We start from the raw sequence: 26,727 nt of genomic DNA, 5'->3' as shown, positions 1-26,727 counted from the left end.
GGGGTGGAGGGGGGGGAATCTGTGTCAGTCTCTGGCTCGATAAACAGGAGAAAGAAAGAGGACAAACAAACAGGGGTAAGTGATAAATGGTGTCACAAAGTGCCTTGAGTGGACGGGGAAAAAAATTACAAGGATGAAAAGAGCTCATTTAAGGCTTTTCATTTCAAAGGAAAATTAGTGTGTGGGGGGGAAAGCTACAAAGCAACTGAGATTTTCACAATGCTAATGATGTTTTGTTTGCATTTAAAAAAAACGGCCAGTTGGTTTCATTTAGAAAACAAGTTCAATTAAACCAACAGAGGAGATAAATGTGCAACAACCCTGGCGACATGATTCAGCATTCCCCGCACTTTTAGGATGTTTGATCTGACTGCAAGGCAATTCAGCCGCGCTGATAGCATCTGCCTCTTCTTCTTCTCTCTTCCATTAAGAATCATGTTCTGCTGAGGCTTATCAGACATCTAGGAATTCATCCACTTCTTGTGAGGGGAGCTGGAGGGAGGCCAGCTGTACTGGAAACAGAAGGGAGGGCCGTGCTTTTAAAGGCCGCTCGGAGACGAGGAAAAGGGGGCTATCATGTCAGCCGGGATCTCTAGGGCAACATAAATGTGCCACAAAAGCTGGATTTAACAACTGGGCAGAGACATCACTTACTAACTGCTGCAGTATTTATTTCTAAATCATTTTCTCTGGTTTAAATATTACCTGATTTTCAAGCTAGCGGATATTTCCCCCCCTGCCTGCCCGATGTCGTGAAGGTCTCTTGTGGTGATACAGATGCCGCTAAAGGGTTGTGGTGATAACCAAACATACCTGGCCAAGGTCACCTTAATGAGCATGGATAAAACAAGACATTAGAGCCAACCACAAAGCACTTGAGGGGAGCGCGTGTCACACTACCAGCCTGCAATTTGTAAAACCATCAGAGACTGTAATTATATTAACCTCAGACGCCTCCACTCTGTAAAAGCAATGGAGGATGGAAAAAAAAAAAAAAAGGTTTTTAACCCCAACTTGAGGTTACAGTTTTGTTGGCATCACAACATTGGATGAATTGGTTTGATTTGAGTGGTATCTCACTAAAAGTAATTTGAGATCAGATTCAGGGTCTTTTCAAATGGCTGCCTTTTTGCTCTCCTGTTAAGCTTCTACAGTTTCAAAAATGTGTTGGCCGGGGGAAGAGGCCAGCCTGAGCGGGGAGAGCGGGATGCCAAGGAATGTACTTAAGATCTAAAACAGACAAGATTTAAAGCCAAGAGCATTTAAATGCCAATACTAATCCGCAAAATAATTCACCGCATAGCACAAACCGACTCTCCCTTACAGATACCATATGTTACCTCTGTGAGGAGATGAAAGGGAAAGAGCGATGCCAAGAAGAGATGCTTTCTTCTCCTAAAACGGTGTTATCTTGGTAATGAAAAAGAAAACCGTGCTTCCCTCTCATCATGTTCTAAAGCCAGTCTATATTTCTACTCTCTCTGGTTCCTACTGTTGTTCTTGCCTCCATCATTGGGAGATTAGCCAAGAACAAACTGTTTGGTTTGCAGGGAGTTAAAATTTGCTAATGCACACACTCTCAAGTGTCCTTGTCTGCCACACTGCACTTAATTAGCATTTTAGTGCGAGCAGTTCTCTCTCCTTCAGTACCTCTGAAGGGGAAACATCACTCCGACTCGCGCACATACACTTATGGAGTCAAGTCGAGCTCCTGTAGTTTCTTACACAATTTGAGAACAGGATGGGGGGGGAATGGAAAGGGGAGTTTGTGGGGGTCGATGGAAAAATGGGATAAAAGTCTGCGATCTGAAAACAGATGTCGGGCTGCAGAGTTGTCTCTTCTGAACTGGCTTGAAAGGACGTATTAATATATGGGTCAGATGTATAAAGCAGAGGTTCAGTGTTGGAGTGTCGACACTGCAGAGGGGTTTCTAGTTTCAGCGACTCGGAGGTTGCGCGCAGACAGAAACCGAATCTCCGCAGACATTCCTGCTGCTGGGAAGTGAACATTTCCAAACGTGCCACTACGTGGATGTAAATGAATTAGTGCACTTAACTCGAACACTAAAATGAGGAACCGAGGAGACAATCTTTCACTGTTCACAGTCGCGCCGGTGAAAGCTAGCGCACCAGGTCGGAAAATTACAGGTAATTGCTGAAGCCGTTGAATCCAGTTTGGTTTTGGTTGAAAGACTAAAATAACAAAGCTCTGATTGCTGAAAAGACAAGGGCAGGGAGCTCGGAGGCCCTGTTGCTAAGAGTTAATTTGATACATATTTCTCCCCCTTGAAATGTCTGAGGTACTGGCAAGAGACGGCGAAAAAAAAAAAAGAGTGAGAGGGAGGGTGAGACCCCCGCTCTCCCTGCAAATACTATCCATCTGCCATATTACATTTAACCAGCATGAGAAGCTAAGGGAGCGCCCTTGCACAATATTGTGTGAAGGCTGTCAAACTCAATGCAGGAGCTCGGTGCCCACTGCTCAGAGCCGAGGACACGGGGCCGCTTAAATTCGGTCTAATAATAACTTCTGACTGTGTGCGCTCGGTACCAGCAAAATAGGAGAACACGTGGCAGAAAAGGAACTTTTAATTATTCATGTCGGTTAAAAAAAAAAAAATCGTCTAATTGAAACTGTAATATGATGGCCCCCCCGGACGATAACACTAACAGCTATCAACAGCTTTTTGCCTAATCGCTAAATTAGGACTCAAAATGAGAAGAGAGATTAATAAGTTACAGCATTTTAAGGGTGCAAATGTTTTTTGCCAGACATACAACCCAGTATCATGCCAAAATGTGTAATAGACCTGCCTGGCCACAAGAGGATAGCTGTCAGTGTCATGTTTTGCCTCGCCGAGGCGTGAATAGTACACACATGTATGAAGGTGCAGTACCAGCAGGGGGAAACAAAAGCACTCACTTAACTTTAGGCAACAAAACCACTTAGGTTTAGGAAAAAGCATCATGGTTGGCCTTAAAAGAAGTATGTAAACTAAGTACAATATGTACGGGAAAAAAACACAACATAAGTACGGGAAACACGTCACAAATTTCACTAAAGTAACTTACAAAACAAAACAGTGATTTCCTGGTTCAAAATCCTTTGTTTGTTGGACCCATCAACCTCCCGGCTCCCCACCCACCATAAGCAGTCTTTCTCACTTTTTATTCTTTCTGAGCGCAGCATATTTATGCGGATCTATTTACATTGCCGTTAGTACAGACTACATGGCGTACAAATGACATACCAAAAGCAAGAACGGTGTTCTTATTGCATGCTTTTGCCTCGCACATTATCGTGTCATTCTTACGCCTTTTTGTGCGACTGGGCTGGAACATGCATGAACACTTGCTGGTGTCTTTAAAGTGTAGCTTTAGGTTTCTTTCGGTGTTGTGATTCTTTATATGATTACACTTTGTTTAAAAAGGGGCATTTCCAAACTCCATGCCCCCAACACGCCAACATTGGTTTTCAGTTAATTTATAGTCTCCAAAAACAAGTTGAGGAAACAACCCCTGATGGCATCATCAAGGGTTGTTTCCTCAGCCTTTGAAAAGCTTCTCCAGAGACAGAGAAGAGATTTGTGTGAAATTGTCATAATAGAAAATTAATTTTTGAGTTATAGCCAAAAATATGTTTTATATATATGATTATATGAGGTTATATGAGGTCACAGTAACATTGACCTTTGACCACCAAATTCTTATCAGTTCATCAAGACCTGGATACGGTGGCGCCGCTCAGCCTTGCTTCCAATTTTTTCCAGTGGCCACTTGCGGTATTGCAGCAAGAAATCCCTTTGCAGCAAAAAGCATTTTCCTCATAGACCACCATAGTAAAAGAGATGTCTGTAGAACTGTTAGCAGAACACCTTTACCTGCAAACAAGTTTGATTATGACTCTTTCTATTATGAATTTTTGATCCATGGAGATTTTTATATTTGTAAAACTTTTCTTCAGTCAAGAAAAGACATTTTAAAATCTGTGACGTCATCACACTGTGAAGGCTTTGGGATGTCAACTAATAAGAAAATGTATTCTGTTTGCAATCATACAAAAAGCGTAAACCAGGACGTTTATCACACTACAGAAGCTGAAATTATTTATTAGAATTTTTGGCATTTGACAAATGACTTGAAAATGATTGATTTTCTGTCAACTGAACTACTTGTTTTAGAGCGACAGCAAATCAACATATTTTCCCTTTAACTCTGTACCTGATAACTTTAAATTATAAACTCCCACTGAGCTCCCACTAAGGTTAGAGTATCTTTGGACCTCGGTGACACAACACGGTGCTGCTAACACTCACTACTGCTCTTGCAACAGCACTAAAATCAAGCTCAGAAAAAAAATCAATTGCCAGGAGGCAAGAAGTGTGAACTTACATACCCTAAGCCCAATTTCCTTGAAAGTGGAGGTCCTAAATCAAATCAAGCCAAGCCAATGCACCGTGGAATTATGCAAAAAACGACACAGCTATATAAAATGACAAGCGGTAAGAAATACCGTCAAGGCCAGGAAACTTTAGAGCTTGTTTATTCACTCCACATGTTTTTATCTTCCTGGTGCGCCGGTGGTGCTACGAGTCAACTCTGATTGACTTTGTTTTTATTCAGGCCAAGAGGGAGAAATATTGAGTGCACACAGATGATGTAAACATACAAAGAGGAAGCAGTGCGCTCTACAGAAAGTTTACTAGTCTCGTCGATGCAAGAATACGTTCTATGAAGACTCGGTGTTTTGATCATCAAGAGAAGAGGTCAGTTTCTGCTAAAACTTGAAATTACCTTGAAAATTCTCAGCTGAGTGAAGCGTACTTCCCTACCTGTGCACGGCTAATCACAGCTGATGGAAATACCTCCGCAGGACTTCAAAATCTTAGTGATCAAAAGAAAGAGCAAAAGACTGAAACACAGAAAGAACTTTAAACTTTTAAGTGAATGCATGATAATACCATTAAAAGTTGGCCTCCGTTCCCGTGCTTAAGTTCTGTCTGTGAGTTATTGTGAAAGTTATTGCCCAGACATTTCCCTCCCTCGAAGCACGAGTAGCGTTAGCAGTGTAGCGTACTAAGAGCTTCTCCCACTTGAGAATAGCATCTCGGGCTGAGATAAATAATCACAGCCAGAAAATATGAGTCTTTCTTTAAGCATCAAACAAAAACCTAAAAAATCACAAAAATTCAGATGCTGCTGGTAGGCGTCAGCAGGGTTGTCTGCCAAAGGCACAAGTAACAGGGTGAAGCGATGTGTTAGATGTTAAATCAGAATTGTTCAGAGGCATGAGCATGCCGCTTGCCTTTGATAATTCTGTAAGACTTATTAGCCACAATGTTAATATTAACTCTCTGTTGAACAGGATCCTAATACACATCAGGCACTTGTTTCATGAAGATATGTTGTATTCATTTACAGGGTTAAACTAGTATTATTTTACTCTTGGACTAGCCTAATACAAGTTAGACACTTTAAGTAATTTAAGCCTAAAAAGGTTGAGCTACAAGATACTATGTTTCTATGGTAACAATCAGTGACACTTGTTGACTTGAAACCAACTGACCAAAATAAAATGATAACATGGCTCATAATGTATGTTTTGCTGTTGTCCTGATTTCCTTTGCATTTTGTAACAGGTTTGTACACCTTTTTTGAACATGTCATTTGCTCCTGAAAAAAAAATAACAAAAATGCAAAATCAAATTTTAGACCAAACAACTAATCGATTAATTGACAATGAAAATAATCATTAGTTTCAGCCCTAAACTGTAGCATTAATACTATTAACTGAAGTAATTTTTTTTCCAATTTTCTTTTTAAAAGTGTCCTTTTAACTGGTGACAGCTTTGTTTGTTTTCTGTCGGAACGGGTAGAGCTGAGCAGCTAGGATTGGTTGCTTGCCCGGTCATAGTTTAAAAAGTCTTAAATCAAGTTTCCATCCAAATTTAGTGTACATTTCAACAGGATTTCTCGAAAATCTGCAAAATCAATGCGCATTTCCATAAGATGCTTCATGTGTTTCCATTGCACTCTGTTGCATTTTGTTTTTATAAATACACAAACTTTTCCATCTCAGCAAACTATAAAAACTTTCTTGTGATATTTCGACTTTCAGTTTTTCATCATCACTTCAACAGTGTTTCCATTCAGGGCTTTTTATGCACAAATAGAAAATGCTCATAAAAACAGGTCACTCATTCACTATTCTCTACATAATGAACACTTAATACTCTATAGTGGGCAATAAATTTAGATTTTAAACACTTTTCACCCTCACTGACAGGTGTAATACTGCGTAACAGTCATTTACATTTGCATTGTAGGATTTTTTTGTGTTCATGGACACTACTTTTTTTGTTCCATTTTGGGAATTTTTGATTTGCTGCATCACTTTCACACTTCAATCAAATAAAAGTAAAAGTAAATATACAACAATACTCTAGGTAGAAAAGAGTCTTATTTAAAGAAATTAATCATTTAAAACATGTTGGCAGGTCCTTTGTGGAAGATATCTGACGCTTGTTTCCCACATCTAACAAGACTTGTGAGCCAATAGTATAACAACGTTGGTATCACACGGTATCTCTCGGTCGTCGGAAAAAAATGATAAATGGCTGAGATTTTCGGTAACTGCCTGGCAACAACTTGTTTTGAAGTGAAAGCAATGGAACGGGGGAGGAAGAATGCGACATCTAGTTGCTGAATGTTATCAATGTTACCAATAACACCTTTAAAATCTATTAACCGAAGAGCTTAGTGCAACCGAAGAACTTAAACATCTGACTATTTCTTAGATCTTAATGAAACCGGATCCAAATCAACATCTAATTCAACTCACTGAGTCCAGGTAAATATTTCAGCACTAAAACCAACAGCTTGAATTGGTCATAACTGTATTTGAGATCACGATATTACCAATAAAGCGAAACGTTCTCCTCTCTGTGTGATTATAAACCTCTTTAGCTGAGACCACAGAGACGACCAGTCGCTCTCCCGCCTGATTTATTATGACGAGAGCCTCTCAGACGGACAGGAGAGTCATCCTCAGCTTCTACAGCCACAATCCATTTTTTCTAAAATTTCAAAGTGCTTGAGATTTCTAAGTGGGGCAGCCTTAAATGAAACACACAGGATGTGGAGGAGGAAAATGTGTGAAGCATCCCCTAAATAATACAGTGTACTGATAGTACAGTGCAATAAGGTTTGGTGACTGGAGAATTCTCCTCAAAGACAAAGAAACATTAACAAAAACATTTGGTATCCAACGTGTCAGTCTGGTTGAAGAGTATCCATTACTTAATATACACCCACACTTCTTAGAGCTTAGCCGCAACATGAAAAATTACCACTTAAGGGAAAAATAAACGTATAAAGCTGGTCTGTGGAGCAGGAGGTGGAAGGTTGCCTTCTAATTGCTGGAGGGGAGAGAAACCATGTTAGAGTAAACAAAGTCTGATCGATGGTGGGGATTATATCAGAAAGAGCCTTTGGCCTTTGGCCAAGACGAGCAAACACACTGGTCTCTGTCTCTGCTACAGATGGAAAAAATAGCCGAGGCAAAAAGCTGGTGAGTTAAAAGCATTATATTTCACTGAGGGAGGGTGGAGAGGGGGGAGCAGATAGAGCGGAGTACAATGCCAGATATGACATGTAGCCAACTATATCACGTCTTGGCTGTTTGTATCAGACAGAAATGCCAGTAGATAAGAGGGCAGTGTTGTGAGTTTGATGGAAGGCTGTTCCGGCTGGGGGCTTAGCTTTGGGTCAGGCTATACTCCCACGGCGCCGCAGCGCTGTGTGTGAAACCCCTCCATCACCACACGCACAAGTTCAACGCGCTGTTAGCTGGTCACGGCCGGGAAGAAATGTATTCTGTATACACTCCCCGGCTTCAATGTGGCAATTGCAATTCACATAAGCCACTTAAGGAAATCTGCAGAGGGAGAGAAGGAAAAGGTATAAAACTGAGAGGGGCTTACGAGTTATTGGAGCCTTTTAAACACGGAGGCTCCTCATCAGGCGGGGGTTTCCTTTTTTTTCCCCAAGTCTTGTAAATGAGTTCACTCCATTGCCTTTAAAACCCTTGTAAAGGTATTAAATCTGAAAATAACATAATTCATTACGTCTGTCTGAAACATGTTTAACTTCAAGATGTAATACGAGCAAAAGTGCTTTGGTCTCGGTTGCAAGGGTTTAAAAAAAGGAAAAAAATCAAGTAGGTATGTGCAAAATGTAAGCTATTCTGTCTGGGATGTCATTCAGCACAATGAATACTAATGACTTTTGAATCCATTTAGTGACTCACTTCAATTTGTGATTTATATTAATGGCCCGGGTATTGCTTTCTCCACATGCGACGGCGGCTGTGTTCTGCTAAATTTCACCATAATATTCATGTCGATAAGCAGGTGACGACTTGCAGAAAAGGACTGATTATATTTGCTAATCCCCAAAGAAATTAGGCGAGATTGATGAAAGCGTGCATATACTCCGCACAAAGCCTTGGGAGTCTCTAAAAGCTGTTACCATGGTGGTATCCCATTAGAATAACAAACATTTCCCCTGGATGTTTAACATCGCTTCCCAGTGAGCGCAGCCCTCCCTAAAAACCTCCCCCCTCTCTCCCTCTCTCAAGCACCTGCCTTCACATTTTCCACTTCTAAAATTCCACCAGCCGCTTGGAAAAAAAAAAAAGAAGGGTGAAATATGAAATGTAGTTACGAGAAAACTTGAGTGCCAAAAAAAGGACTTTTCTTCAAACCCGTAATAACTTTCCATGGGAATAGGGAGAAACTTAAAAAGAATAACACTTCCCCTTGATTTTCTACTCCTACCACTTTTTTAAGCAGGCAGTGAATTTCCTGGAGTGATAAGGGCTTAGCCAATGTAATCCTCAGAGGACCCTTCTCTGGCATGCCAGGAATCAAGAAACCTTTCCCTCTCGGAAAAAAAAAAAAAAAAAAGACAGAGAGAGGGAGGCAACAGTAGGTTTGGGAACAAGGAGGAGAGGCAACCAGCATCTCCCACACACGCTGGCGAATGCAAATTAGCATGTGAGGAAAGAGCAGCCGGACTCGCCTCAGCTGGGGATCAACAGAGGAATATTGATATGACAATGCGAGGGGCTTCCCTGACTCAGACAGCAGGGGCCACCGAGGATGCTCTAATTGGCCTCACGCAAGGCGGGTGAGGGAAAGGGGGGGGGGGGCACCCATAAATGTTTCACACAGATTGATTCATTATCAGTTTGCTCGACAGGCTGGGTGGGCCTCGTAAAAAAGTGTACCATCTTGAACCGGTGGCGTGTAAGTCACTGTCGCCGCGGCAGGACGGAATATATCATCCCGACCTTTCACTTCAGATATTGAAATGAGAGCCGCTAACATGACTTTGCCACACCGCAGGGCTACTACTCTTGCATTTCAAAAACCCAGTAGTGGAGAGGGATAGTGCGACGATAGGTGACAGAGCGAGGGGAAAACATCAATAATTTACGAATGTCTCTTCTGTCAGGATGTGCCAAGCTATGATGTGCTGTCTTTTTTTATTGCACCAGACGTCAAAGCTGGCTGGCAAGTTTGATGTATAAATATTCTCTTGATTAAGGAGCGACTTCATGTTCAAAATCAAAAAAGTCTGTATTGTCATGCAAAATAGATCTAGGGGCTGTCACAGTTAACGCCATAATAACGCGTTAACGCAAATTTGTTTTAACGCCACTAATGTCTTTAATGCTTGTGATTTTTAGGTTGTAGCGGGCTCAGTTTTAAACCTAGAGTGAAGATACTGGCATTGTATGAAACTAGAAAACCTGATGAATCTATTGGTACTAACCATGTAATATTAGCTTATAGTGAAGGAGGCTAAATAACGCTCCAAACTTGCGCGAAATTTTGGCGAGGAAAAACTGGCATGGCCATTTTCAAAGGTGTCCCTTGACCTCTGACCTCAAGATATGTGAATGAAAATGAGTTCTCTGGGTACCCACGAGTCTCCCCTTTACAGACATGCCCACTTTATGATAATCACATGCAGTTTGGGGGCAAGTCATAGTCAAGTCAGCACACTGACACACTGACAGCTGTTGTTGCCTGTTGGGTTTGAGTTTGTTATGATTTGAGCATATTTGTTATGCTAAATGCAGTACCTGTGAGGGTTTCTGGAAAATATTTGTAATTTTTTTGTGTTGTTAATTGATTTCCAATAATCAAGATATACATATATTTGCATAAAACAAGCATATTTGCCCACTCCCATGTTGATAAGAGTATTAAATACTTGACAAATCTCCCTTTAAGTTACATTTTGTAAAGATAAAAAATATGCGATTCATTTCAATTAAATATTTTAATCGATTGACAGCCCTGCTAAAAAAAACAATAAATCCATTTACTGACTCTAGTAACTTCTGGTTTACATTAATGGCCAATTAATGGCTTCTGTATCATTATAAAAGCTTACACTTACTATCTACTGTAACACTTTGCTACACGACAAGTCGTAAAATTTTACAGCCAAGCGCTCTTCCGTCTCCTAATGTGGTTAAACTGACGTTTCTGCTCTGTGATAAATGTGCACAAATTATTCAATAGACCACAAAAACTAATCTGTCCGTTAAAAAAGAACTGCAGGCTTCACAGACACGCAGAGAGCTGCTGAAGATCACTGGCAGCCATTTAAGAGCCGTGAGAAAGGCAGTTGAGCATCTCGGCTTCTCGCTGGGTGGTTGGTTACATGTGGTTGACACATTTGCATCTTCAAAGATGCACACAGACAAACTCAATATGTGTGAGAATGTCTGGGCGGCATGTGGAAAACCCCAGTCCTTCCTCTGAAGAGGTTTCCTCCCCCCTCTCTCAAAGACTGTAAACCACGTTTTTGAGGTCCTTTATCTGTCAAGCGTTTGCTTTCGATGGCGAGTTGTAAACAAGCTGCTTGGACTGGATGCACAGAAAGTTGCTGTGTGCACACCGTACACCCGAAATCGAAAAAGGCGCTGCAGGAAACTACAAATCAGGAGCCATTACACGGCAACAAATATGACAGGAACAGTGCTGCACATTATTTGAGCTCCAAGACTCATTCACTCAGTGTCTCTTCCAATGAGCGTGAACAATGCAAGCAGAGTGTGCATTGTGCTGCCGAGCAAGGAGACTGTTCCTCTGAATTGCGGGTAAATTACAAAAGAGGCATGTGCAAATTAGACGTGATGGCTTCATAATACGTCTGAAGTGTCAGCTTCTCCAGAAACCTATCCCCAGGCTACGCTCGCGGATCGACGACGCTTTGAACTTCCAATTATTCCTGCCAAACCGCTGCAATCACCATGCTGTAAAACAATCACTCTAGCATTACGAAACGCACACAATCAGTGTCGACTCAGTTGTTGGCAACGACAGGGTTACCACCTTTAAATATGCTTTCACAGCGTGCTGTATTTAATCTATATCTGCGAGGAACACAGATATCCGATTTGGCACTACACATAACAAGTGTGTAAGTCCTTTTTTTTCTCTCCCCTCCTTTTTTGAATGCAACTTTTGAATGAGGTCCTGGAAGAAGATTAATTTCTCTGAAGTGTCTGTAGTGGTTTTAATCCTGAGAGACCATTTGTGACAGGAGGAGGAAGAGGACCGGAGGGAAACAGCTGTATTTCAAGAGGAACCATCCAGAACTGTGTTCCCTCCTGATATTCATTTGGTGAGGGGAATATATTCAAGAAGTGCTATCACAGTTCCATACGATTACAGCACAGAGAAGGAGTCATAAACAGACACACAAATCCCACACAAGATCTGGCATGGTTGCAACTGCTGAGCAATTTTATATTACAACATGACCTCTTACTCATGCATAATTTTGCTTGCAAGGAAATAAATTACCTTTGCAATTTGGGACACCGACAAAATGTGCTACTGGGTGCCGTTTGTCTGCAATACTAAGCTAAAAGAGGGGCTAAGCCCAGGCGGGTTGGCCGGGTCAAACACCTCAGTTGAACCGGAAAAAAGTGACCACAACGGTTGAATGGATAGAGCGAGACTCTGAGAATGAAATGGAGCCCGAGAGAGAGAAAAAAAATGCTTCCTGTAAACACTGGCTAAGAATTATTTACTCACAAGGCTAAACATTAAAGCGTCTTCTCATCCTCAATTAAGTCTTGTTTATATTTCCCAACGACGGGCGAGTAATATACATAGGACGTCTAGTTGCATCAATATTGTCTCCACAACTGCGCCTGCTACATAATTAATACGCACGCCGACATGACATGGATATGATATGACAAGGGTATCAGAGGCGAAGAGTTAGAAAAAGAGCGAGCGAATGCATTTTTCATGAACTGCAGAGCTCCCGAGCCAAAGTTCTAGACATGATGTTTCAGTTTCAGAGACAGATAAAAAAGGGCGCGGAGGGCAAGGGAGGCAAATATGTGGCTGTACGAAAACAAACCTGGGAAATCTTATGCACTCATACTGATATGTCCACATCTCTCATGACGTGTCCAGAGGTCAACTTTGATCGGCCTCGCGTCTCCCTCTTGGCTATCTCTTCCTGTTCAATGTGATACAACATTCTCTCCTCTTTTTTTACTTCCACTGATGTCTCAACATCTGATGGGCTGTGGCGTCACTGCAGCTGCTGATACTTAATAAAAGTGAAGGCTGGATTTCTTTAAGGGTAGCGTTTTTCCATTTCTTTCACCATTTCTCCTCACATTGGTGAAGCTATAAATAGCCTCCATTTCTAGTTCTGTGGAGGAAGAAAAAAAAAAAAAACAGGTGTAGAGAAGAATTCATTTTGCAGTGTATTTGGACAGGGCTGCTCTGCTCTGCCGCCGGGAGAGGGGGCCTTACAGGGACCATTCCTCCTCATTCGGAGCCATTACCACCCCACTGTCACTGTCAGTCTGTCCCCTCACCCATCACAGAGCCCAGAGCAGCCCCGCAGCCCGTCTCGAACCTCGCAACTAAATCACATTCTACGCACAAACGGCCGGGGCCGTGCAGCGTCTACTGTATCTAATCTAATCTGTCCATCTCCTGTGTCCCTACACATGCACATCAACACACACACACACACACACACACCGAGGAAGTCTCTGGAAAGGCAGCTCGGCACCTCAATCATGAACATTTCCGCCGTGTGTGGCGAAACAAGAGTCGGTAATGCAAATCAGAAATCAGGATTTGCCTCCATAATTGGGGCTTTATCAGCTCATTAAGAAACAGGGAGGCATCGCTGAAATGAGCATGCGATATTCCCATTAAAACCGCTAAAGGAGAGAGCACTTAGAACATATCAACGCGAGTCCTTGGGAGAGGGAGGGAAGCAGCTGTGATTGATAAGGTTACTATCTTGTCAGCTAAAAAAAACACCTGGGGGAAGCGGCAATTTAGCGGGAAGAACAGAGCGAATGCTCTCAGGTGGCCCTGATGGCCACTTGTCTGGCCCTCAGCGTCATAATGCCTGATACAAAATGGCACATCTTATTAAAAATGTGACAGATTTATTATTACAGTTGTTCAACCTCTTTATAATCAAATCATGTTAGGGGTTCAAGGAGACTCTCTCCCACTGAATTACAATCATTTTAGCTTGATTTAGATGCTCGCTGTGTGGCGGGATCCGGTTACCCCATGCAGGCACATTTCCTGTTTACATGCAGCAACATTTGGAGTCAAGTGGACAAAACAAATAATATGAAATCAGGCCACTTTTCTTCAAGTCCTGTATGTAAAAAAAAACACAATAGAAAACTGCTTTTAACAGCTATTATATTGTGTCAAAGGGAAATTACAGAGTACAAAGTTGGTCCTCCTCTGGTCCACTAAAATAGTCAAGCCTTTGTGGTACAACGTGTACTATACCACTCACAGATCTGACTGGCAGGATACAAATTGACTACTATTAAAGTGAGTGGGCAAAGCCACATTAACCCTGCAGTCTGTGCGTGACAGGCAGGCAGGGTGACATGCTGGCATATTGTGTTTCATGTACAGTAATCGCCGCGGCTCAAAGTGCTCAGAGGTGAGACGGTAGCATACGATGTGACGATGAGCGAAGCGTGTCATTGGGCCTACAGGGAGAGGACTGTCATTAGCTACAGGACGTTGATGATTGAGTAACACTTTCTTACTGCTGCGGAGGAAAAACAACCCCAATGCCTTCAGCAAAATCAATACAGTTTGAGCCGTCGGAATGCAAATAGCGACTATTCTGGCTGCGTGACACGGGATGATGCGCCATTACTTATTCTCGCTCCATTCAATGTCATCATTAGCCTTTACAGTGTCAAATCCGCTCAATAAAGGGCATTATTTCCAAAAGGATAAGCGCTGCATTAATCCTTTTATGCTGCTTTCAGCAGGATGGAGTCTCCCATAGCTAATATTAATGTGCCAGGTGTCAAGAGTGAGATGGCTAATCCTGATAACTCAGGATGTACAGTCAACTTTGCAGATGGCTATCTGCCCTGGACTAGCACTCCTAATAGGCGCAGGAACAGGATGTGCTTTTAAAGCCTGCACTTCCCGAACGTCGTCTTCAAAGAAAACGATAATTTTCAACGGGGCTTTCTGAACTGAGAAGATAAGCCAGAGAACGGGGGAGGACAAAATAAAAATGATGCTCGCCTCAGAGAGGAAAAATAGCTTCCTGATATAGTCCTAGCTCTCTCTTTAAAGCTGACACCTAGAACATACAGTTTATCAATTATACATGAAGCCAGAATCCATCTTCTGTTGGCAGCTTGTTTGGATCCGGCCCGAGCCCTCTCAGTGGTGAAATGTGTCTGGGAGCCCCCCATCCCTCCTGTCGCCTTTTTTTCCACTCGCAGCCTGTCCTTAAATCAATCCCTTTTTAGGCCTGAATTTATTTTTCCTGTAACAAATCTGTCTTGGCAAATGATGTCACATAAGCGGGGAGAATGACAGCCTGATGTCTATGCGGGGAACATCAACCTTGCTCCAGCAGCCTCCTCCCAAGGTGAGTAATCATGCCGAGGAGCGGTGCAGTGTGTGGATGCCAGCCAGAGTCCAAACAAACCCGGAGTCTGTTGCTCAAGATAAACAAACCAATTAGGGGAAAGGCATGTTATTCCTCAGTTGGTGGGATATTTGCTAGATGGAAAATAATCAATGCATTCTTATTTCCACGGGGCGAAGCCGAAAAAAGTCCTGAGCAGAATAAAATCTAGGCGGAGAGGGAGAGTGAAATTATTCATTAGAAAAAATAAATAATGGGACTAAACTAGCTACTAGTCATGTAATTAATCCATGCAGGCTCAGCGGAGAGAGGAGAGCACAGAGGGGAAGATTCATCATAGCTTTGCGCCCCTCGCTCCCAGGGATACATGCCCTTCTTGTGTGGATGAGTCAGCTTACATCTTCTGACAATTGTGAGCCAAGGGCTTTGTCAAAAGGAACCACAGTTATTGTTTTGATTGGTTCCCCCTTGTTATGTTGGGAGCGCAAAATGCTTTCAAATGTGATTGCGCCACAGCATCTGAAAATAAGGCACGCACATATAGGACATCAAAAAGGGAAGATGTCTGCTTTTTATTTACCCGAGGACAATCATTTGGCACTTTGGCGCTCTCCCTGGCCTCTCCTCCGCGCTGGAACAGACAGCCCTATCAGTAATTGCAGGGAGCGGCCCCGTTGGCCAGCTGAAGCATTAGACGACTGGGCTCACGGTACATGACATTCAAGCTGGCCAATAAGGACGGACATGCTAATCAAAGTGGCGCTGGCCCCTCCATCACAGTGCGACTGGAGGACTCTGCCCGGTCGGGGTGGATGTGCAGCTGCTCTGGCTGCGTTTCCACTCTGCCCCCTCAGGGCCTGGGCACCAGGCTAACCACTGGCACGAGAGTTTAGATGCCGGGGAGAAAAAAAAAAAAAAATGGCGGAGGCTAACAACGCCACACATGAAAAATAAATCACAGCCAGCTTGTTAGCATGGGAAGGAGAGAGAGAGGGAAAAAGGAAGAGAGGGAGACAGAGAGAGGAAGGGGAGGGGAAAAAGAGAGAACTGGGTTAAGAGATTTAATGTGCTGCTGAAAATCTGACACTTGCCAGAGGTCCAAATGTTCCACCAGAGCAACGGCAGCCCTGCCGGCTAAGTCTCTATAAAGCCTCCAAAGCTGCTTACAATATACACTTGAGAAACAATAGATAAGGTCAGAGTACTAGCCTATGTCTGAGTGGGACCATGTATGAAAAATAAACACTTTCACACTGCATGTGCTAACCCCAGACATGCTTACTGAAACACAAAAAGCAGTTTGATGCTGCAGTGAAACCATTTGTTGATTAATCAGCATTTATCAAGCAAATATCCTGCACATTTAAAAACGTTTTTAAAAAAATGTAATAATTGTAAACTGAATATCTTTGGACTGCTGGTCAGACAAAACAAGTATTTTGATCACCTTGGGCTCTGGGAACTACTGATGCGTATTTTTCATTATAAACCTAAAAATTAATAAAAAAAAAAAAAAATATTAGTTATATATATTCCATTTTCAGATACATATGTCAAAATGCTCTCTAAAGTTATAATCAGATAGATACTACTCTCATTTCTGCCCATGGAATACAAAGCTAAGGCCAGGAGATGGTTAGCTTAGCTTGGCATAAAGACTGGGAGCAGGGGGAAACAGCTAGCCTGCCTCTGTCAAAAGGAAAAAAAAATGCCTACCAGCACGTCTAAAGCTCCGTAATTGACACATTATATGTTGTTTGTTTAATTAGTATGAAAACCGATGTGTTAAGTCATCATCATCATTGTGCGGTTGCCAGGCAACCAGCGGAAGAAGTCACTGCTCCCGGCCAGGCGGCAACCTCTAGGGTCTGAGAAGTGAAGCCAATGCGGAAGTGCCTTAAACTTGCATTCTTTCTAATATCCAGCAGGGGGCGACTCCTCTGGTTGCAAAAAGAAGCCTGATTGTATAGAAGTCTATGAGAAAAGTTAGTTTTGAGGCTTCAAAATCATAGTCCACAAACCAATGGGTGACGTCACCGTGACTACGTCCACTTCTTATATACAGTCTATGCTCCCAGCCAAGATAAAGTCCTGCATTTAACACCCCATAAAACCACAACTTGTCGTTTTTACGGTCTCGACTCAGCGGGCGGATGAGAAACTGGTGTATCAGTATACATAAAATGGCTATTGCAGAAAAATAGCTGGCTGTTAATAGTATGAAAATTGAGGTGTGCTATAATGAAAATCCTCAGGATTATAACTTAAATGAATGAATTATCAAATCATTACAAAATATTATATTATCCTCAGAAGTCATTAGTCTCTTTTAAAAAGGGAGAGAGAGAAAAAATTACTGGCAGTTTACAATGGACCAAGGCCAAACTGGCAGAAGGAAGATATGCACAGGCTTATTACAGACCATAAACAAATTACAGCGACATAAAAGGGAAAAATGAAACCTTGCAGAAGGAAACAATTCTCAAAGAACAGTGTCCAGCATCTGCTGCGCAGAGATGCACATCTGTGGTGATTCTTTGTAGGCTGCTTTTCGGAAAAAAACTGTCAAGTTGACCCGCGTGCTGCGGATGGTTTGTGGCGAGGAGAATATTCCGGCGATATTTATTCAGTCGAGGCTTTATGCTCCAGCGTGATAATATAACAGCGTCTGACACTTAACTCTACTCACTATCTTTGCCCAGGAGACACACTATCCTAAAGCGTCTGCGGTTTCATCATGTGAATCTTAATCAGATACTTAGCCAGTAGAGCAGGTTTTTACTCTCCCTGGTGAGAGTATCAACACATGGCCATCAGGCACAATTCACGGCCGCAAAGTGGCTATTTATTTTCTGCTCAGCATTACTTGACAAATAATTACTCAGTCTATTCAATTAAGCCATGGAACTCGCACAAATGGCCACAACATCCCAGTATAGGACTGAAACATTATTCTACAACTTGGTCTCATGAATAAAAAAGGCCCACTCTCACACACACACACACACACACACACACCGAGTGCTTTGATGCAGAGGGAGCAAAAGGGACAAGGTGAAGGAAAGTAGAAATATCATTAAGTCTGAACTATTTCATCCCTTTTACAGCGAGGCAGAGAGGAAAACAGACTTGCTGCCTGTGGAGCAGATGCACACAGTAATCCGGGGTGAAAGGACATGGTGTTTTCCCTGCTGAAGAAGAAAAACTGTTTTTACAAGGTAACGTGGGTGTACAAGGAGAGAGTCATTGCATGCTGGTAGAGTAATATGGACTACAGCCTGGAAGCTTGCCAGCGTCCAAAAATGTGCCCCCCACACACCCCACTCCTCACCAAGAGGCAATTACTCAAGATACAGTGGATTAAAGCTTCTTTTTTTTTCTCCTGTTGTTGTTCAAATTAGGATGCTAGAAATAAAGACTCCCAAAATAACACCAGCACAGCCCTGCCAACTTTTAAGTCTTTCCACGCACATTTCTAACAAATAAATAAATAAATATATAAAAATAAATCACACAGATACACAAATCTAAACCAAAATAGATGCCATTCACTGTGATGAGAACTCCATCATAACAAAATGAGATGAACCCTGACATCCTGTAAACCTTCTCCACAACTATTTCAAACAGATGAGCTTTGCTACAGCTTACTGTGTTTATATTGTCGTTAAATAAATAAATGGAACAATCAACTGTGTGAGGGGGGAGGTTAACTAAGTACATTTACCGAGGTACTGTACAGTTCAATTTTGACGACTTCTACTTATGCGTACTTATGAGTATTTCAGTGTTATGCTACTTTATACTACTCCAGTGCATTTCAAAGGGAAATATTATACTTTTTAGTCCAGTGCATTTATCTGATCTCTATTACTAGTTACTTTGTAGATTAAGATTTTACATAAAGCATATGATCGTCTTATAAAATATGATGCATTGTTACAAGGTACCAACAGTTTATAATGTAATTTAAAAGTGCTAAATGCGAGCTTCGGAGCATTTCTATTGCCTCCACACAACTCTCATGGCGACAGCTGACTAACAGTGAAAACAACGGCAACACTGCTGAGAGAGCTAATAGTGTTAACCTGGGGGGGGAACCGGAGGGTGGTGCTACGCTTCTGCAACGGCGCTGTCGTCCAACCGACAGCGTTATCAGCTGTAACCGCCATATGAGAGCAGTGCAGAGCGGCGGGCCGTGAGCTAGCCAGTGGGGCAGAAGCTCACACAGAGGGAGAGCAACTTCATTCTCTCCTCCACTATCTCTTTACATAGCAAATAATTGTTATCGTTTAGAGCATCTTTAAAGTTAGCTACATCTCAATGAGCTCCATTAAGACATTTTTAGTAATAATAATCAAATAATATAATGCATTTATATTAATATAACAATCTGCATAACAAGTACTTTTACATTTAATGCTTAAACTTAAAGCTATTGTGTGCCAAGCATGTAGGAGAACTACGGTGGCCAACGCAAAAACGCGAATGGCCCTCTCTAGAGTAGGGCTGCATCTAATGATTATTTTCATTGTCGATTAATCTGTCGATTACTTTTTCTCGATTAATCGTTTTGTTGTTTGGTCTGTAAAATGTCAGAAAATGGTGAAAAATGTCGCTCAGTGTTTCCCAAAGCCCAAGATGACGTCCTCAAATGTCTTGTTTTTGTCCACAACTCAAAGATATTCAGTTTATTGTCATAGAGGAGTAAAGAAACCAGAAAATATTCACATTTAAGAAGCTGGAATCAGAGAATTTTGACTTTTTTTTCCTAAAACTGTAATAGATTTTCAAAATAGTTGGCGATTAATTTAATAGTTGAAAAGTAATTGATTATTCTATTAATCATTGCAGCTCTAATCTACAGCCAGTGTTTGGTTTGTCCATTCTGGGCTACTGTAGAAACGTGGCGGCCAGCTCCGTGAAGAGGACCTGCTCCCAATGTAGATATAAACGACTTATTCTAAGGTAACGAAAACAACGATTCTTATTTTCAGGTGATTATACACTAAAGAAAACATACTTATTAATATTATATTCAATTTCTGCCAATATATTCTCCTAAATGCTACACATTTTTCCATTAAGTAAAAATTAAACTTTTACTTCTAATGGCGTATGTTTATAGCACAGTATTGCTACTTTGAAGAAAAACATCTGAAATCTTCTTCCCCCCCTCTGACATGAAGAAGTGAAACCAAATCAGGAGTAAGGATAATTGTAAACAACCTAAATAAATCTCACAGACGAGTGAAAGCCACAGGATGTCTCCGCAGCCAGCATCGTTTGGCCTCTCCACCCTAATTTACCGCGCTCCGCCCACTCAGGCCTGCAGCGCCGTGGAGCTGATCCTCCAGCAGGGCCGGGCCAGCCCATACGTCCCACTGGCACGGGACGCCCCGCCAAGAGCCAATCACCGAGCCCGCACTCCTGACAGCTCATTACCACTCAATTAGGCAGGTGCACCTCCACGCACAGCCTTCTGACAAATACAGCCCTCCCAGATGCATGTTTAACATTCGAGAGAATTATATAGTGACAGCAAACACTAAACGCCTCACCCTTATCACTTGATTGCCTCAAGATTTAAATCCTATAATTGGCCCAGGCCAGCGGGAGAAGAAAAAAAAAAAAAAAAAAAGCCAATAAATATGATGCAGTCGGCTTGTAATTGAACAATTATGAATTCATATTCATAAGATGCTCGCTGGCAATTACAAAATGCCATCTGATTAGACACAATTTGAAATGACATTGTTCCATGCTAAAGACACTGTGGTGTCAGCCTAATAAAGAGAATACACATCATAGCGGTCGCTCGCCCACCAACATGACCTCCAGAGATGGGAGACATGCTGACACAGTGGCTTGGCCGGTTGACGGACGGGACTTGGCACCCATCGCTCTTTGTCCCCTAAAACCTACGGCTCCGCTCTCGCTCGCACACAGGAAAAAATAACACCACCAAGGGTTGACTTTCAAATTTTTTTAACACCGGTGGGCACAGATTGTGCACATAACAAAACACAAGCAAGGCGAAAAAATGTTGATCCCTTGAGAACAGATTCTAATCAAGATGAAATGATTTACAAATCTATTTAATAAGGCTTGCCAGAAGTCAAACTTGGCATGTAAATGCGGTGGGGATTAAATTTCATCGGCAACCAAGACTGTAACTGATCGCCTGCAGACAAAGGGGGAGCCTGCCAGTTTTTTTTCTCCCCCCCCCCTCCACTTCTCTTCCCTCCCTCCCTCCCTTCTTTCTCTCCACTGCCTGCATTTTGCCTCGTGATCCCTCCCTGGCTATGTGGAAGGACAGGGGCAGTGCAGAGTGGTGCAGTACAGGAGAGGAAAGAGAGAAAAGACAGAAAAAGGAGAGGGAGGAGGTGGAGACAGAGGAAGGGAGGAATATTGGAGATAAAGAGCGGTGGTGAGAGGGAGAGTAGAAAAAGGGTAGAGGAAGAGAGGAAGCTCAAGGTCAGCGTGAGGACAGTGTGGTCCTCCGAGTTGGACAGAGACACAGCCGCAGTCACCTCTGTGCTAATCAGCCCTTCGGCTGGCTGATGAGATGTCAGTTAGTTGTGTGTGTGTGGAAAGAAAAAACCTCTCCCTTCGCTTTTTTGGCTGCAAATTGCAGGGGCTGGTGGGGCGGAGTAACAATGTGTGTGTATATGTGTGCCACTCTGGAGTGTAAGCAGGCTGACGTGCTGCTTGTGGTGCCAGTATTGCGCTTTTTTCTCCTGCTTTTTGCCCTCCCCTTCGCCTCTTTTTTTTTTTCTTGCATATTATGCTACGGTGACTGAAGCTGAACTCAGCTTTCCCCTGCAGTGAGGGCAAGAATACAACTGCCAATTAATGCTATATGCAGTGTGCCAGTGTTAACAGTGTGAGGCATTCTCCTCTAAGTTGCTGCGCTGTTTGAAAAAAAAAACCCCAAAAAAGGTGGGCTAGCTGTTTTCTCCTCGGGCGTGGCTAACCTCTTGCAAGCTTGCGCCATTAGCTGAGGGCGTAAACGAATGGCGTCCACAGCTGTGATCAGGTTTGTGACCTAACAGCGCTGCAGCTTGTGTCTCGTTGGGTGAGTTTTGTGTATGAGGCCAGTTGGCAGAGGCGAGTGTCTCCTCCGTCTATCCTTGGGTTATTTCGGACCATCTGTGCCCAGTCATTAACAGGCCTTTTCACAGTCAATTGTCTTGTACGTCTCCCCTCTTCTTCATTCCTTCCCCCTGCACGACCATGAGGTGGACCAAGTGCTTCTTTTTTCTCCTGAATGTAAATGGCATAAGTTAGAGGAGAGGCCATTTTTATTAAGCGGGGCTAAGGAGAGCTGTGGAGCCATAGGTTAATTCAAAGTGGCATCGTGGAGGATGCATCAAGCAGTGGAGATCAAATTACAGGGCAAAGCGCTCAGTGGTAAGAAAAACAAGCCAGTGGTATGCTGCAGAATGTGTGCGTGCACGCTGTGTGTGTTTAGCAGCAAGTGTATGTGTGTGTGAGAGACTGGAGAACGAGAGGATGGAGGGAGGGGGGGGGCAAAGGAGACAGCAAAAGGAGAGGAGGAAGAGGAGGGGGGTGTCCATAGAGGGCCAAGGGGGATGGGGATGGAAGGAAAGAGGGAGTGAAGGGAAGGAGGAGGGGAGAAGAGGCTAACTGGGCCAGCACGCACACATCACCCCCACCAATTAGAGTCACTCATCTCCCCTTCACACAATACATCACCCTCCATTTCTGATGTTTACAATCGTCGGGGAAAGAAATAACTGTAAACATCACTGCAGCAGTGATGGCATTCAACACAAAAAAAAGAGAGATATCCTCTGCCTGAAATGCGTTTAGCCATTCCTTCTTCCCCCTCACGCCTTTGTTATTGGTCTTTGTGCAATGATTTGCCTAAGGACCCAGATTTCCTAGCAACAGCCTGCCACCAAACATTTGGCAGGAGTTCAACATTCTCTCTCTTTGTGAGAAATGGCAGTGCTGCCTCCCTGCTCTGCGTCTGCCACCAGCCCTGCTGCTGCCGCCGCCGCCGCCGCCGCCGCTGCTGCTGGATGAGCCAGACTGGCTGCGAGAGCCTCTCTAATAATTCTGTTTTCATCCAATCACACCACATAGTAGCAGGCACCTTGAGAGCCTCTGCCAGGAATCATCAATCACCTCTTTAACACACATGCTCCGACAAACTGCGGACGCACGAGCGAGCAAATAACATGCTAACGTACACACGTGCGCGCCATTCGGTAATTACATTTACAGATTAGAGTTTACAAGACTGCGTATACCGCCCAGCAGTCGTTTAATGAAAATCAACAAAGCACATTAATACACAGCAGAGGTTGGTACAGTGAGAGAGAGAGAGAGAGAGAGAGAAAGAGAGAGAGAGAGAGAGAGAGAGAGAGAGAATGTACAATCTGGCTGTAAATTGGGTAAATACATCTGAGTGCTCTCGACAAGGTTAATGGAGAGAGGAGGCCTTAGTGAACACCGGTCTAGACACGCCACACAGTATTAAGTGGGAATAGCTGTGGCAGTGTATCTGGCTAAGTACTTTGGAAGTGCGAATGGGACCCTAATAAAGCGAATGATCCCCCCTGTTTTGACAAAGAGGCCCAGGAGGGACGCTGAAAACGACGTTTGAGATTCCAAGCACTGACAAACACCCATTTGTGGCCCTTCTATCCCCCCTCAAATCCCACGGAAGCTTTTCCCTGCGCGCAAGACTGTCGGATGTGGGCAAAGCCCAACTGCCAATTTGCAGAGGATGTGCCGTGTTTGCTAATGCGAAGCAGAGGCTAAAAATGAGACCACACAAACTCTGGAGGATGGACTGACTGATCTGCTTTCTGGCACAAACACTGACGGCTTCTTTTTTTTTGGTAAAGGGGGGGGGGTGTTTGTTTCTGCGACTGGGCGGCTAATTATGAAACCTCCATCATTATTGGACTACAGTACACTCATGTTTAGAGGGCTTGTGTTCAACAGGGAGACCATTGTGAATTTCACTTGGGACGATATGCCAAGGAGTATGTTGATGGCTGGGGCTGTAATGCTGATTTATGCCGATAATGAACTGCTTAAAGACGTGGAATGCGGTGCAATTTCAGGGCTATCATCTTGACTTGAGATCAGAGAAAATGTTGATCTGCCAGAATTAAACATAATCCCAAACAGTGAAACGTGAGCATGGCGGGCCATCCTACCCCAGAAGCTGTAAGTGAAGACCTCAGCGGTGCAGCTTGAGTGTGTGTGAATGTCTAAAGCGCACATCTGTCCTCCTCAATCTGTGTGTGTGTTTTGTCTGTAGGGGGAAGATTGTGTAGGAGGGCGTAAAGCCGAATGAACTTGAATAATCAATTTTCACACTTTCACAGCACCTGTTGGCTTGTCTTCACGTAAAAAAAAAAAAAAAGAGAAATGAATGAATGCATTACATGTAGAACAATTTCACACTGTGCTGCAGCTTCGCGCACAAAAGACGAGGGGAAAAGAGGGAGAATGGAGCTGTATTGTCTCAATAGGTAACATAGCTCATTTCACTCGACAAAGGATGAATGGATATATTGACAATGCGAAAGGCGCGGCGAGGCATTTCCTGAATAAAGCCTCTTAACATTTTGTCCTCCTCTGGCAATAGAGTTGGGGAACAGTCATTTTGAATGTAGAGGGTCTCACTTACCGCAATATAATAGACCTTGGCTTTCTCCACCAGCTCCCAGTTGCTGTCCAGGTCCAGGTGTTTTTCCTTTTTGTAGCAGTTTGCCGCTGCCAGGTTAGCAACAAGGGACCTGCCGAGACAGACCCCATAAATCTTCCACCTCGCTTATCATCCATCTTAATTTTGTCTCAAAAACATCCCTAAAAACACTGTGGCCCCAGACTTTCCTTTGTTCTTTCACCATATAAAAGCATGATAATGGTTTCTCAGAATGTCTGAACTTGGCATCTGGATGTCTTTCATGTCATCATATCACAAAATGGAAAGTGGTCCATTGTTAGCAAAAGGTGGGAAAACAACAGAAATGCATTAGTAAATGAACACTTGAGCTGAGTAGTGAGCGGTGGGAGCTGGAAGGGAGGCAGGTGGCATTATCTTAACATGGATCATTAGCTAGTCCTCGTGTGCTGTCACTTTATGAGCGGCCATCAAAATGAGTGCAACCATCATCGCTACTTAGGGGGAAAACTGTTAGGCGAACATATGACAGGTGGGTGCTGCTACACAGGAAGAGGTCCGTTCTCGCAGGGCGAGAAAAAAGCTGCTCACCGTGGTTAGCGTCAGAGAAAAAAAGAGTAACAGCGTGCTAAGTTGATCAGAGCGCGATGACGACGGCTACGATATGACAGCGGGATTAGGACTGCACTCGACCTGAGCTGCAGTAATGGACTCAAAGGTTAGAGCGAGCATGACAGACAAAATGAGTGTCATTACTGAGGAAGTCCAACAGACATGGACGAAGCACAGCGCTGTCAAATAACCAGCTAGATCTAATGATATCACATCTTCAAACTGTGAAACTGAAACACTACTATTAGCTACTGGGAAACAAATAGCTGATCAGTCCCTCCAGGAATTTGCTATTATGCAAATTCTGCTTTATTTGCGAGATCTTTTCATTCAGAAAACTGGTCAGACTGGAAGAATGTTTGCTAGTTTTACCAATTGCCAGTTTTCTATATAAAAATAAAGCAATTCAGAACCAATTTTATCTTTTAAAATCAAGCGTCAATCTCCATAAATGAGACTTTCTTGCAAATTTGGTTACTAGGGTTTTGTTTCCCTACAACTTGTCTTCTAAGGCTGTGTACCTTCCAACCAAGATTTGCCAAAACTGATCAATTTCTAATCTAACTCAGAGCTTGTTAGCAATGCTAAATGGTATTGTAGGAAGCACTTTGGTTACCTTACATCTTGCATAACTAACAGCAGAGGCTAGCGACAACTTTTACTCTAACTGGACGTTATAGAGTGATGCAGGAATGAGTCCTAAACTCCGGAAATCAGTTAGCATTTTAGCACTTCTGGTTCCCTCGTCTGGAAGTCAATGGGTTTTTAGTTAGATGCCAGAAATAAGGTCTGTGGTTACCACAAGCTTAAGAGATTTTAACATTTTGTTCTATGATATAAAATACATCAGTAAATATCCCATTCGCTAATTTTGAAGCTTTTATATGTCTTGAAAAAGGTGGTTGCTAACAAGTGGCTAAAAAAGACTATAGTACGTAATTACGCCTCATGCGACCGTGGTGTAGGTCATTTATAGTTAACGTTTTTAACACTTTTTTTACTTCTGGCGATTGCATTCACACTTCAAAAATCTTAAAAGTGGTGTTCATTTGTTGAGATTATTTTACGGAACAAAACGTGTAAGTATCATAAACGCTTGTTTGCCACAGAGCTTATTTTCTGCAATAATCCAAAATCCCATTGGGCGATTCTAAGTTCCTGGTTGGCCTACAAAAATACATCATCCCTGTAGCACTCTATTACACATCAAGGATGGCAGTAGGTTCTTGAAACAATCTCAAACGTTAAAATATTCTAAATATTAGCACAATTTATCGCAAAATAACGTAAAATCGGTCACAAATTGCAAAAATGCAAAATAAGTTATTTTGGACAGCACAAAAACTCAGAGATCCTGGAGGGAGTGACTGATTGAAGCTTTGATTACAAATGTAAGTACTGAATAAACGGAATGCCTAAAATGTGATTATTCATAGATACATAAAGTATCTTTACAG

The 26,727-nt window shown here is 42.8% G+C and overlaps 1 protein-coding gene and 1 long non-coding RNA gene across 3 annotated transcripts in view; one reads left to right on the top strand and one right to left on the bottom strand.

Annotated features, from left to right (window-relative positions):
• Window positions 1–26,727, bottom strand: part of adkb (adenosine kinase b) — a 116,246-nt gene that overhangs the window by 38,650 nt on the left and 50,869 nt on the right. For both annotated transcript variants that reach the window (XM_037754624.1, XM_037754625.1), the window contains exon 6: window positions 24,662–24,770. In XM_037754624.1, coding sequence (XP_037610552.1) covers window positions 24,662–24,770 — 109 coding nt within the window. The remainder of the gene's footprint in view (window positions 1–24,661; window positions 24,771–26,727) is intronic.
• On the top strand, window positions 4,541–23,845 carry LOC119479247. The gene is made up of 3 exons (XR_005204648.1): window positions 4,541–6,717; window positions 19,285–19,296; window positions 23,335–23,845. It is a non-coding gene; the product is annotated as an uncharacterized LOC119479247 (long non-coding RNA).

This window comes from Sebastes umbrosus, chromosome 20, assembly GCF_015220745.1.
Source record: "Sebastes umbrosus isolate fSebUmb1 chromosome 20, fSebUmb1.pri, whole genome shotgun sequence".
In the NCBI taxonomy this organism is placed as follows: domain Eukaryota; kingdom Metazoa; phylum Chordata; class Actinopteri; order Perciformes; family Sebastidae; genus Sebastes; species Sebastes umbrosus.
The sequence above is the reverse complement of the archived record's forward strand: the minus strand, read 5'-3'. Positions and strand labels throughout refer to the sequence as shown.